The following is a 13215-nucleotide window of genomic DNA, read 5'->3' as shown; positions in this document are numbered from 1 at the left end:
CCTCGATAAGAAGAGCGAGATGTTCCAACTTACAGATCTCCCCGATACCCTCTTTCTCGAGATTCTCTGCTACCTGAGCCCACGCGATATCGTCCTTCACCGCCGTGTGTCCCGCGCATCTCACGCCGCCCTCACAAGGCGCGACATCTCACAGGCTTTACTCCATGTCTTCTTCCCCAGATCTCTCGAATGTCGCCTTCTACGATCCCAGTTCTCATCCTCCTCGAGTCGAGAATGGCCGGCACCTCCTGTAAATGACGAGCCTACACCACCGCCGTCACCACCAGCAGACTGGCCTAGAATCTTCGCCGTCGTCTCCCGCCGCTACCATAACCTCTCCTTAGGGGAGTTTCACTCTCTTACCACCATCCCCATCCTTAAAGACCGCAAGCTGATCTACCCTTTCGCCCCGTGGAACCGTCTCCTCCGTCGTGACGGTATGGCCATGCCCTTTCAGCTCCCAGACCGAAGCTGGACCTACGACGGCGGGGTGCTGGTGTATCCCTCCCCTTCACAGCCCCCGTTTCCATCGTCATCCTGGTCCAAGCCACCCGTCTTGAAAGCCCTGGATTTGTGTTCTGGCGCGGAGGCAACGGTCCCGTTCGACTGGACCGATAAGATCGTCCGCCGTGTCCGTCTCGCCCAGCGGGTGTTGGTGGTCGAATGGGCGGAGGCTACGGGATCTCATCCCCTCAATGAGAGAGAGACGGCGCACCGGCATTTCGCGACGGCTTTTGATGTGCGCGCCACCTCCTCCTCCTCCTCCTCCTCCTCCTCCTCGCTCCTCGCCGCAGCACCATTTTCTCCCGGTGTCGCAGAACCGGAAGGCCCCAAAGTGACATTCCGCTCGGAATGGAAAATCCACTACCTAGGTCTCCCTCTCAGCCATCAAGACCGCATCATCTCAACGCACACGGCAACACACTACGCCGTCTACGCACACCAGCCGACGCGCTCCCCGTGGGGCGAGGACACACCCCTGGAACGGCTGGTCGTCTGGGCCCTCGGCGCTCCTTCGCCTTACAGGCCCAGCCTCGACCCCTCCTCATCCCGAAAGCCAGATGCCGACCCGGGGCCGAACGTCATCCTCCGCCTGACAAACGGGGACCTGGATCACTGGGCCGTAAGGCAGCGTCACACTCCCCGCGTCACGCGCCTAGTTCTCGACACCGGTGACGATACCGGTGAGGAGGCAAAAGGAGGAGGAGGAGGAGGAGGGGTGGGCCATGTGTATCTGCACGAAGAGGATCACCTCTGGATCGCGGGGCCTCAGTCCTCGGAGGCGCCGCCGGCGCGGCACAGCGTGCGGAGCACGGGGCTGCCGCTCACTGGGGTCGGCCCACGGTGGGTCGACGAGTGCGGCGCGGAAGGCGACGCAGAAAGATCCTTCTGCCCGGCCGGCAGCGCCAGCCCACCACAGTGCCGGAGGAGGGGACGAGCGCCCTGCTGGCGCCACGAGGAGTTTCCATATCTCACCGTTGCCGAGGTCGTGGATTCAGCCGCAGGCACGAGGGTCTGCGGAAGGCAGTGCTTCACCATGGAGACGGTCAGCGTGACCGTAGAAGGCAGTTGTGGCGGCAGAGGTAGCACACCCTCCGAGGACCCCCCGGCAGGAGATATTGGCTCTAACGAAGTGGCCGCAGATGCAGACGCAGACGCAGACTCAGACAGGGATTCGGACGCAGCGACGGCAGGGCGGGGCGAGGTGCAGTTCCCGGATGACATGTGGAGGACCGTCATGTCGGGGGCGGCGCTGGCGGGGGATGAGCGGTGGGTTATCGGAGAAGACGATGCGGGGGACGTGAGCGTGGTTCGATTCTGATAGGGCTGGCGTGAAGGTCGTCCGATGAGGAAATGGATGGATGATTCGGGCTAGCTGCTTTGCCGCAAAGAGGATTGCTCCAACGAACTCTTATGCAAGTTGCAGCATGTAGGCACCGGCAGGCCGGCTCCTTCGGGGCGTCGAAAGCAAAGCGGAAAGCAAAGCGGAAAGCAAGGTCGAAGAGGAGGGAGGATCCGCATAACGATTTAGGAACTGCCAAAGTGGATGTGCATGGGGAAACGGGAGATGATGAATCGCTTAGGACCCCCAAGCCATGGTGCCATGTTGTCACGATCATGGGCCCAGGTGCGCGTGGTTCGAGGAGCTGAATGGAGAGAGATCTGCAATGAAGATTCCATCTATTGACATGTGTCTGCCTGCTATGGTAATCCTTCCCCAAGGCTCAGATGTGATAAAAAAAAAAAAAGTTGAAAAAAAAGTAGAGAAATCAAGCCCTGCTTCGCAGCAGATGTGTGCTTATTATTCCATCTCCCCTTAGCTCCTGAAAATGCCGATAACAACCGCACCGCCGCCGCACTCCCCAACACCTGCTGGACAAGTTGGAAGAGAGAGAAAGTGATGATTTCATGCCTGCGTTGCTTTTTTGTGAATGCTTTGGTGCCTTTCCAAGCATTCTGATTATGTGTCGTGTGATGTGATGTGATGTGAGATGAGTATGTTACAGAAACGTTCAAGTAGTCGCCCCTGAGAACAGACTAGATATTAAAAGAATTGTCATGTCTAAACTGTCATGGGGGTTGGGGTTGCGGTAGGAGATGAGCCGTTAGGCAGCTGAAGGAAGCCATCGTAGTACGCATCCAACCAGCGAGCAGCCTCTTCACCAGCATCGTCCACGCTCGAGTCCCACCTGCCGACGGAGCCAACATAACCGTCAGGTCGTACGTTGACGATGGCGACCTCTCCAGGGCCGAGGCTGCCGAGCCACTTGTTGGTGCAGAGCTGGCCGCGCGTGTCCTGCTCTGGAATGTCGTCCAGGTAGAACGTCCAGCGGCTGTCCTGCAGGAGGGCCGGCAGGTCTGAAATCTCCACATCGGCCTTCGGCATGGTGGCTGGGAGTTTGTCAGTGGTTGCCTCAGAATCCCTGTCCTGGGTGAACTTACTAATCAAGGCAAATGTGAAGAGATGGCTGACAGCAGTGTATCGCTCGGGCCGGGAGTAAATATCTTCCGGAGAAGGCAATCTGGGCTGCGCGGCGTACGAGGCGCTGGCAGAAGCGGACAGCTTACTGATGAAGGAGTTGGCCGAGGCGATAGACTGGCAGAAAGTCTCTAGGAAGGGGCTCGAAGCCTGAATATCCCACATCAAGAGGTAGATGCGGAACTGGCCGAGCATGGGAATATCAAGCTGCACATCAACGGGGTTTGAGTCAATGTAACGAGTGACCTTGGCGGGAGGGAGCAAGCAGCCCGGACGGGCATCTCCCATGACCAGACCCTGGGGGTCGGACCTGTTGAGAAGGCTCTCGGCATACTCGGCGCCAATACCGGAGATGAAACGGACGTTGGTCTTGAAGTTCTCCGCCAGCGCCACAGCATCGCCGCCAGCAATCTGGTTGGCATGCTCATAGTCAAAGTTAACGAGGTCTACAGCGATCTTTCTCCGCTCTTCCTCGTAACTCTCGAGCAGTACGGACTTCGCAAGGCCACGAAGTGACAGGTTGAGCTTCCACGCCAGATTCCAAGAGTCGTGCATAGAGGTGTTCATGCCCTGAGCCGACTTTGGAGAGTGCGTGTGACTGGCGTCACCAGCAAGGAACGCCCTCAGATGGGAGTCGCAGAACCGGCTGGCCACTCTCTGGCCAATCTGGTAGCGACCAAACCACTCAATGTACTTCCAGTCAACCTCAAACGGCGCCATGATTTTCTTCGCGCGAGCCATGACGAACTCCTGGCCAAGCTCTCGCTTGTCAGCTTTGGGGCCTGCTTTGAGCTCGATGTAGAAACGGGTCATGTTTCTCTCTCTCGGAATGATCAGAATCGAGCCGTACTCTTGAGAGTAAACTAGCGTCTTAGACCAGATATCGGGGAAGTCGGTAATCAGCTCGCCGTCGAGAACACCCCAGATGGCGGGTTGCGACAAGCCAATGGCCCGCGCATCTGGAATACTCTTGCGTACCTTTGAGTGTGCACCATCACCTGTGACTTGTTAGTCGCCTGCGCGCAGAGTGCAAGGCTTTTTCTTTTTTTTAGTTTACTTACATCCAATAAGGTACTGAGTCAAAATCGTCCGGCGGTCCTGATTTACGTTTGTGCGACAGTTGACCTGGAGAGGACCAGACTTGTCTTCTGGCACGCTGTAGGACTCAAATGCTGTGTTTCTTCGCACCTCGACTCCACGCTTTTTCAAATCGTCGATGAAGAGGCCTTCAACCATGCCCTGATGTACCAAAAGAATGTAGGGATCCAGGACGTCAATGACGGGAGGGTAGTGAACCTCGCGGCCCAGTCTGTGAAGTGGCTCGTCGGCGGTGCTACGCCAAAAGGAAATGTCGTAAACGCGAACGCCTCGTTTCAACAAAGGATCGGCCAGGCGCATCTGTCGGAAGGTCTCGATCGTCTTGGGCTGCAATCCATCTGCTCTACACTGACATTAGCGAGCTGATCACATGTGGGAAGGGGGGTGGCATAGGTTCTACCTTCCAACAGGTGTCTGGTCGGCTCTGTCGTCAATGACCTCAACCTTGATACCGAAACGGCCAAGATTGGCAGCCAACATAAGACCGGCGGGTCCAGCGCCAACAACGCATACCTGAGACTCTATGGGGGGCTCAGGCAAGCTTCGGAGAAGGGTGAGGGTGTCTACGTTGGGTTCGAAGTTGGCGTTAAGACGCCCGGCGGCGTTGCCATTCTGGTCATCCATTGAACCGTCTGAGTTGAGTAAGCCGGGTGCCATAATCCGTATCACAATCTCAAATATAGGCGGGGGTCGGCCTTTTGTGCGCAGCGAGGGTTGTCGAAGGAGTCCGAGTTGACTGGAAAGCTAACTAAGCAAGGGCGGCGCAATATGATGGGATTGAGTGTCTCTAGACGGACCACGGTCATGCGGCAGAGGTTGGAGGGTTGAAAACGTGGGGTTTCTAGTTTGCAATGCGCAGTTGAAGTACGGTTCACCACCTGGGCGGCGCACACACACAGAGCACACACTGAAGCGGACGTGGAGCTCGAGCTCGAGGCGAGGGTGGAAACAGAGGTACGGCTCCAGCCGTTGAGTGGTGCACTTGTGTGTTCTCGTCCGAGGGTTTGTGTGCGTCAGGGAAAAATGTTGGGTCCGGAGGTGGTATTCGAGATATAATAGTAGTCTGGGATAGGGTCGCGGAATATGCAGCCAGACCAGGGCAGATCAGAACCAGGACCAGAACAGTGGATGCGGCATAGGTAGCAGCAAACCAGCAGACCAGACCAGACAAGGGCTTGCAGACGAGAAGGAGACACGGACAGACGGTGAAGGAGAGAAGAGAAAAAAAAAAGAAGGTACTTGGGAAGGAGAAAGAAAAAAAAAAAAAAAAAAAAAGAGGGGGTGCTAGGAACCGACAAGCTTGCGACTGCAGACAGACAGTTGGATCGTTCGACAGACTTGGAGATTGCCTCGCGGATGCTTCAAACGATTTTGGAAAATGGCATGACATGAGCTTTGGAGTGCGGCGGATGGAGTGAGAATGGGCTGATTTTGCGGATTATCTAAGTGTGGCAGGCATGGGCTGTCCACACTATGGAGGCACTCTCATTGGTCGAACCCCTCGGAAGGGACCCCAGGGTCCAGCAGATAAGACGCTAGGCCTCTTTCGGCATGCTCCAGAACGTGGCAGGTGCGTTCGACTTGATGCTACTGCTTGCTGCGTACACGGCGGGGTGGAAAGCCATGACCGTTGATGAGGCCACTTTTAGCTTTGTTTTGACCAACACCAAAACTCCGCTGGGGGGATTCTAGCACGATTTTGATATCAGCCTCTGTTTCCTCATACACATACACACCAATTACTACTATGTACTACGCATGCTGCCCTTGTTACTACCCCTCCCTCCTCCGTCTTGGTCCGACCGGGTACCATAGCAGCCAAGTGCCTAAGTGGGCTACGATTAGGTTCCTTCAGTGAAGGAGGGGAAGGGGGTCGAAACGGATCACAAATGGGACCCCTCCAGCAAACCAGCACACCTTAACACCTTAGACGAACGACAACATCATAATTGGGGGGCCATGCCATGCTACCTTGAGTGCATGTTGCATGTTGCTAACAGCAGGGCGGCATCTGTCATGCTCTCAATCGACCGCCCTATCCCATCCTTTTATTTTTCTACCCTGCTCAGCCCCGTCTTTTCCAACAATCCCTTGTTCTTATCCTTCCTCGGGGTTAGCTCCGGCGGAGACGGAGGTCGGAAATGGAAACGTGGAACCCCCCGATGCCGGGCCTGTTATTGACAAAATCCCTTCCCCATGTCCTGAGGAAACGCAAATCTATTACTGCGTATGGATTTTTGCAGCCCAACGTCGTAGTACAGCATCTGACATGTCACTGTCATTGTGCCTGGCGGGGCACACTTGTTTCTTTTTACCATCTCTGACACCGGCCTTCCGCAACTTCCAGAAGCCCCCTTCTATGGTCCCTTCCCTTTCAACCCTTCCAACACTCCCAACACCTTCGGCTTGCCCCCCTTCTTCCCACACCGCTGCTACACATCCTATGTAATGCATACCATCCGTCCAGTCCGCTCACGTCATTAATGCCAATCGTTGCAGAAGCCTGTAAGCCCGTGGGCTAAATATGTCTTTCCCTTCGCACGAGATGTGCGGCACAGCAAGGGCAATAAATAGTTTAGTAAAATCGCACGATACGGCTCACTCTTGAACCTGTGTAACGCTCTTTCGAGACTACGTCTCGTCCTAACGAGATTTCCCCTCACCTTGGGTAGTATCCTACGGCAGCATATCTTTCCCTGCCTGTCTCATGCCCTGCTGCTGCTGCTGCTGTTGTGTGCATCAGAACCCAACACTGTCGAGATGCTCTCCAGATTTCCGATCTGACCCCACTCCAGCGCCATGAACAGCAGACTCCCGAGGATACCGCCAACCTGGTCCTCCCCGGGACTTGTTTGTGGGAAGTCTTGATCAATCGCACTTGTTCTTTTCCCTCATAGCCAAGACATCATGCCGAGCGGCCTTTTGACGAGATTGGCTGCATATTCGTTAAACTGGGGTGGCCCCTCGCGATAGGAAGTTTCCTGTGTACTGGAGCTGCCCGCCAGTTGCTTCGCTGCGGGTTACAGATTAAGGGCGTGTTGATTCCAAGGCGTCGGGGTCAAATGGAAATTGATTCGGCTATCGATCCAATTATTCCAAAGCCGTGGCTCGGCCGACATGACGTGGGCCTATGCTCCCGAGCACAATCGGGCCATGTTTGTGTGGGAGAGCGGCAACTTTTGCCGGGCCCCTGACTGAGGGGCTCAGGAGTAATGACAAAGCCCATGTCGGCCAGAAACACCTCAAAAGATGAATTTATTTGTTGTTAAAAGTAAACCACGCAGTGTGCGTGTGTCACGTGTAACGTTGAGTTACCCAGACAGCACAACTTTCTCTGTCCGAGGCAAACTAGGACGGGGGCCAGCTGGTCTGAATCTGAGGCTGCAATATTCCCAGCAAGGCGTGAAATGCTCTGTGGCGGAGAACAGAAGCAAATCTCTAAGCCGGTTTTTCTTATTCGGACGACGAGGCCAGCCTGGTTACTCTGGAAAGAAACGTCCATAATGACAATGGAGCTCTGCAAGAAGAAACGTGGTTATAATAAGGGACGGGCGCTCTTTAAAAAAAAAAATAAGAATAAAAAAGGGGGGGTGACAGGCAAAATCCCTCGGAACCGCTTCATATCTTTTCATCAGGGTAAACAACGTGGATCATATAACCTGCAGATCATGTAAGGTTTCTTCATATCTCAAGAGATAGGGGGGCCTGTCGGTTCATCAAGAGCTTCGTGGTATCATTATCTACTTTGAGTGATTACCCATCTACCCAGACAGACACGCTACGAGGCATACCATCTGCCCGTTACCCGGTAATCATGTACGGGGACAGGCCTGCGTCTTGAAAAACTCGGCCTTGACCTCCTTCTCGCCGCCCAGCACCAGATCAAAGCTCGTGCTCCATCCATTCGTCGCAAGCTGCGTCTTGCCCTGGAATATGGCATACTCGCCCCTCTCCTCGCCCGTCGCCGCCAACTCGACCGTGTCAACCTCGAGTTTGCGCACAATAACCCCCTGCCGCCGCACCAGACGCACGACATCCATCGTCACCGGGTCCGACGAGCGCTCCTTGCGCACCGCGGCCGTGACAGTGAACGTCCGCTCGTTGTTCACGCTCGTCCGGTTGACGCACGACTCCGACTCCAGGTAGAGCAGCGTGTCGTCCACGGGATACCCGCTGCCCGCGTTCCTGTGGACCGTCACCTCCTTGGTAGACGGCGTCGTGAAGTGGATGAAGAAATTGCTAATGCCGCGAGCGGCATCGACGGCCGTCTCGAACTGATACCAGACAAACGTCTCTCCGTGGAGACCCGTGGTCACGCCGCCGGCGTCGAGCGTCGTCGAGACTTCCGTCTCGCCTTCTCCGTTGCGGTCGGAATAGGTCAGATGGACGGCCAGGTCGGTCGAGTTTCGCCCGCTGCCCTCGGTCGTCCTGACGCGCACCCGCCCGCTGAAGGTGATGCTGCCGTCCCCGCCCAACGTCGTGCTGACGTAGGGCTTGATATCGACGGGCTCGATGGGGTCCGACAAGGTCACCGACGAGGGCACGGTGTCGATCATGTGCGTGAAGATGTCGGCGCATGCCGTCTTGAAGCCGTTGCCCGTGCATCCCAGCTGCGTGATGGTCTTGTTCCCGTCCGAAGCAAAGATGCGCTTGTCCGAGTTGAGCGTCTCGTTGGCGTTGACCACGAGCGGGTTCGCCGTCGTGCCCTTGATGTACTCCGTCGCGATCTTGTTGTCAAAGTTGTCCGACGTGCTGTCGAAAGGCGTCACCACATCGGGCGTCGGGTCGAGCCCGGTGATGTGCGGGTTGTTCCTGCTGTGCACTCCGCCGAGGGTGTGCCCGCACGCGACCAGCGAAATCATCTCGCTCTTGCTGAACCCGGCCTTGGCGAACGTGTCTATCGTGCTGTTGAGCGGGGTGTCCGGCTCGGGCACGCCCGCGGGGCCGGCCTCCTGGGCGTCGATGCGCCCGGCCCGGAACGGCATCCTCGCGCCGCCGCAGCCGGCGTTGGCGACAACGACGCTCATCGCCAGCAGATCTGCGGCGGAGGCCTTGATGGAGTAGAGGTTGGCGAAGAAGCTAAAGGTGTTGTTGAAGGCGGCGCCTCCGTTCTCGGGACGGTGAACCTCAAACCAGATGGAACCGTCGAGGCCGCCCTGTCCCGCAGCCACGTCCGTCGTGGCTACGTCGTGAAAGGCTGTTCGGATCCATTCTGCGGCGAATTGACGGCCTTTGATGTTGCCTCCAAAGGAGCAAGGAGTCACGCCTAATAAATGAAAAGTCAGAGTCGGAATTCTCAAACTATCCCGGAAACAGAAGGGTCAACTCACCATCTACGAAGCCTCTTCCGCGGTATCCCGTCTGGAGTGACAAGATGTCTTCAATCTCGTCATACTGAGACGGCCAGACATACGCGGCTTCCGCGATGTGTGTCAACGCGACTGCGCCGGTAACCAGAACTCTACCCTTCATTGCTTCAACACAAGACGGAGAGCTGTTTCCTACACTGAGGCAGAGAAAGAGAAAGAGAGAGACAGCACAAAAAAAAAGAAGAGAGGGGAAAAACAAAAAGAGAGCCAAAACGAGCGGAAAGAGGGCATGGGTGTTTTCAAATTCTACCTGACAGCCGCGCGACGGCAATAGCCGCACTTTTAATACCCATCATGGTATTGGATCTCTTCGTGTCGGCGGGTTACTCTACTGACTCCATCGCGCGGAGCGGGTTTTCTCTGCAGAGTCAAGGGACAGCCCTAGGTTGCCAAGCGCGCAATATGGATGTGATGCATCGGGTCCCTGGCCCAATGGAGCAGCCGAGCCCGCTTTGTCCGTGGATCGTAACGGCGGCTGCCGGCCGGGCGATGCGGTTTGCCATTTTGCTGCCCTCTCATTTCTGCAGGGACTCCAGGGACTTGCAGGAGAGAATTATGTGGACGGTTGGCTCGTGATCTCGGCCGAGTCACGGTCCTGTATTTGCACGTCAAGTCTTGAGGAGCTTCCCTGAGCTGCATACCTAAATAGCATGTTAGTAATCTTGTCATCCTTGACCCAACTCTGCGCTACGATGATGATCAGGGGTGGACATGCGCGAATTGGCCGATGGCTGATTATCAGATGGACAAAAAGTTATCTGATGGAGCAGGGGTGGTTATTAATGTCCCCGCTACGTTGTGGGGAGCCGCGAGTCGATAGTCGAGGACGTCAGACGAATTCGGCTTGGTAGGGTTCACCAAGTTTGTCGAATCGTTCGTCTCATGTCTCTCTGCCCTTTGAACCGCGGCATATGCAAGGACCCGAGGGTATTTTGTACGCAACAGCGGGGCATGGGCTGCCTTGAAGATACTACGAGTTCTTCATCGCAGCCACTGAAAATATTGAACGTGTTTGGTCAATGTAAGAATTAGTTCATGTTATGGAGTTTTTCTGGGCCTATCTAATGCCCAAGCATTACAATTACAGTAGTTGGCTTTACATCTCGAGCGCTTGATCGACGCCGGAAGCCGTTCATGAGTGTACACTGCTCCCTGCCTATACGCTTTTTCAGCAAGGCGACAATAGTAGACGCGACTGAGTCTCCGATCCCCGGAACGCCAGTTTGCTGCTACTAAATCCAAATCCATGCCCTTTACTTCGTCTTCGCAATCAACTTCCTCTCGAACCAAGCGGCAAAGGCCACGATCTTGGCATCAAGATATCTCTGGGCGAAATCGGCCACGAGAATGACACCCGGGAAGAATAAGGACGTCGCCAGGAAAATGCCGAAGCCATACTGCCCATCCGTCATGATGCCCGTTAGGGTCGTAAAGAACCACACAAGATGCCACCCGTAAACCCAAAGCAAAGAATTATGAACCAAATAAAGTGCATATGAAATACGTCCGAGATACTGCGCGAAACGGTTCGTGAAGAGCCGCTGCAAGAGCGGTGCTCGGTCTACCGTGAAAACCAGTAGAACAGCACCGACTGGAATCCAGAGAGCGCTTCCATCGGTATGTTGCGGCGGCGTGATGGAATGTAGGAAGCTAAATCCCGGCGTGATAGCCGCATCCTGGGTCAAATGAGGATATGAGAGAAGCCAAAGGGCGACGAAAAAGGAGAAGATTGTGAGGGCCTTCTTGAAGATGCTGAAGGCTGGTGAGGATGAGAAGACTGACTGGATCCGAGTTTGGATCCGAGCAAAGCTGTCGCGGCGCCACGGCTTGGACCAAAGAGGAAGGGTGTCCCAGTTACCCTCGGCATCTTGCAGTTCTTCTACTTCGGATTGGAAGTAGAAGTGGATGTCTGCGCAGAACATGCCGGAGAGGAAGAGGAAGAATTCCCAGCGGGCAAAGTAGAGTGTATATGCGCATGCAAAGGCGTCGAAGAAGAGCCTGATGCAGGGTCGTAGCCTGGAAAATGCGACATGAGCCAGGAAGACGACGAGAGAGCTATCGAACTCGATAGGTATGGTCCAGAGAACGGCATCATAGGGGTAGGTGTTTCCTCTGTGGATATCCCGAGACAACGGATCCGCAAACGCAAGGGTAGTCAAGAACCAGTGCCACAGCTGATCAGAAAGAGTTTGGCCCACGGGTGGCCTCAATCTCGGGAAACCAACAAAAAGCGGCTGAGACTGCTTCTCGAACCATCCACAGTAAGTCATGAGAGCGATTATGAACGTTGTGACCATGGGGGGGCCGAAGATTCGGATGTACCGGCGGAAGGCGGACGAGGCAGCGGCAATGGCGAAATCTACCACCCGTTTCTGTTTGAGAAGCTTCAAGGGCTTATAACTCAAAGCGAAGCCGGAAATTACAAAAAAGACGCAGACGGCCCAAAATCCGGACACGACCAGACGGATAATAGGGAGCTGGATGAAGAGGGGTTGAGCATCAGCCCCGTATCCCGCGTGGATCCGGTTTGTGAAAGTGAGGAGTGACCAATGATGGCAGACCACGAGAAACGCCGCTACGCCTCGAAGGCCATCTGTAGCTTGTCAGTGACCACGTTCCCCGAGAGAATGGCACGAGGAAGTATAGATCTTACCGAGCCATGACGTTGGGTGAAGTGGCTTGGGGGGTTTATTGGGATCTGAAGGGTGAAGAAAACTGGGAACGAGGGCCAATAAGAAGGCCTTGGGGTATTTTATCCAAGGTGGTAGTGGCCGAGGAGGGATGGCTTGAACCTGCAGGTTTTCACCGTCACAGGAACTTGCCTCGTCGTCTGGAGGAATATCTTCTCCCATTCTCAGGGGAACCTTCTCATATTCGGCATTATTGAGGTCCAATTGTTCAAAAGTTGTGTCTACCGGCGTCTCAGTGTAGGCTGGGGCAGGCCGACCCTGGGACTCCGCCATGTCGTTGTCCTGAAAGACAGCCATTGGTTGTTCGGTTTCTGTGGTTAAAACCTGGGTATCCGCCGTGGTCTCAGCTAAGGGAACCTCAAATGAGAACGGGGTCGCAGAAATTCCAGGTGACTATACAGAGGGGTCGGGGCAGACATCTTTATACGATCAGCTCAGGGACGGCAGGGGAGATTTGACAAGTCTTGGTTAGGCTGCCACACGGACATCAACTTTGCCAGCGGAATTCTATCCCAAAGGAAAGTGACGGCGGCCCGCCTCTATTCGCTTGTCTGTCAACCATGGACCCCACTATCGACTGTTTCCGAAGGCTGAACACACTGGTGCAGGTCCGTCATCTCGCTGGAAAGAGATGGATCGCCAGTCGCCGAGGCTTGTCTGTCGCATAAAGCCAGTGGGGTTGTCCTTGGTTGACCTGTATGTGAAAAGCAGACCTCCGGATTGGCCGCAAGACATTATCGCTGTCTTAGTCTCCATGTAGTTTGGCAGTAAATGATGGCTACGAGTTCTGTCATTGATGCCTCTCGGACCGAGTTTGTGGGCATCCGAACTGGGTAGCCCATATGGCATGAGACGGTTGCGGAAGGCATGTTTACTATGTAGTGCGATGTTCCTGAGGCTCCAGATCTCACGCGTGCAAGTACCTGCCGGATCCGACCACGGGAAGATACCCCGTGTCTCAGTTGCCGCTTAGATTATAACGGCTGAAGTTGGTTATGTAAACATGGGTGTTGTTCGAGTAGCGATGCTTCGGGGTAAGCGACAGCCGCAAAGGGTCTGGATCGTCAGTGTCAAGACA

At 55.2% G+C, this 13215-nt stretch overlaps 4 protein-coding genes across 4 annotated transcripts; 1 reads left to right on the top strand and 3 right to left on the bottom strand.

The window, feature by feature from the left end:
• Window positions 1–19: 19 nt before the first annotated feature.
• Window positions 20–1822, top strand: CTRU02_205607 (F-box domain-containing protein; the record flags this gene model as incomplete). The annotated part of the gene is made up of 1 exon (XM_036727601.1): window positions 20–1822. One exon carries the CDS (start codon window positions 20–22, stop codon window positions 1820–1822), a length of 1803 nt encoding a protein of 600 aa, XP_036580557.1.
• Window positions 1823–2563: 741 nt separating this feature from the next.
• CTRU02_205606 (Phenol 2-monooxygenase 2) lies at window positions 2564–4735 on the bottom strand (the record flags this gene model as incomplete). Its single annotated transcript, XM_036727600.1, has 4 exons — window positions 2564–2892; window positions 2944–3978; window positions 4042–4421; window positions 4479–4735. The coding sequence occupies 4 exons, from the start codon at window positions 4733–4735 to the stop codon at window positions 2564–2566; spliced, it is 2001 nt and encodes a 666-aa protein (XP_036580556.1).
• Window positions 4736–7890: 3155 nt separating this feature from the next.
• Window positions 7891–9550, bottom strand: CTRU02_205605 (peroxidase domain-containing protein; the record flags this gene model as incomplete). Its single annotated transcript, XM_036727599.1, has 2 exons — window positions 7891–9344; window positions 9409–9550. The coding sequence occupies 2 exons, from the start codon at window positions 9548–9550 to the stop codon at window positions 7891–7893; spliced, it is 1596 nt and encodes a 531-aa protein (XP_036580555.1).
• A 1150-nt stretch (window positions 9551–10700) lies between these two features.
• On the bottom strand, window positions 10701–12434 carry CTRU02_205604 (hard surface induced protein; the record flags this gene model as incomplete). The annotated part of the gene is made up of 2 exons (XM_036727598.1): window positions 10701–12040; window positions 12101–12434. The coding sequence occupies 2 exons, from the start codon at window positions 12432–12434 to the stop codon at window positions 10701–10703; spliced, it is 1674 nt and encodes a 557-aa protein (XP_036580554.1).
• Window positions 12435–13215: the final 781 nt, after the last annotated feature.

This window comes from Colletotrichum truncatum (assembly GCF_014235925.2).
Source record: "Colletotrichum truncatum strain CMES1059 chromosome Unknown Contig_0003, whole genome shotgun sequence".
NCBI classification, from domain to species: domain Eukaryota; kingdom Fungi; phylum Ascomycota; class Sordariomycetes; order Glomerellales; family Glomerellaceae; genus Colletotrichum; species Colletotrichum truncatum.
Note: the sequence above shows the minus strand (reverse complement) of the source record. Positions and strands in the feature narration are given on the sequence as shown.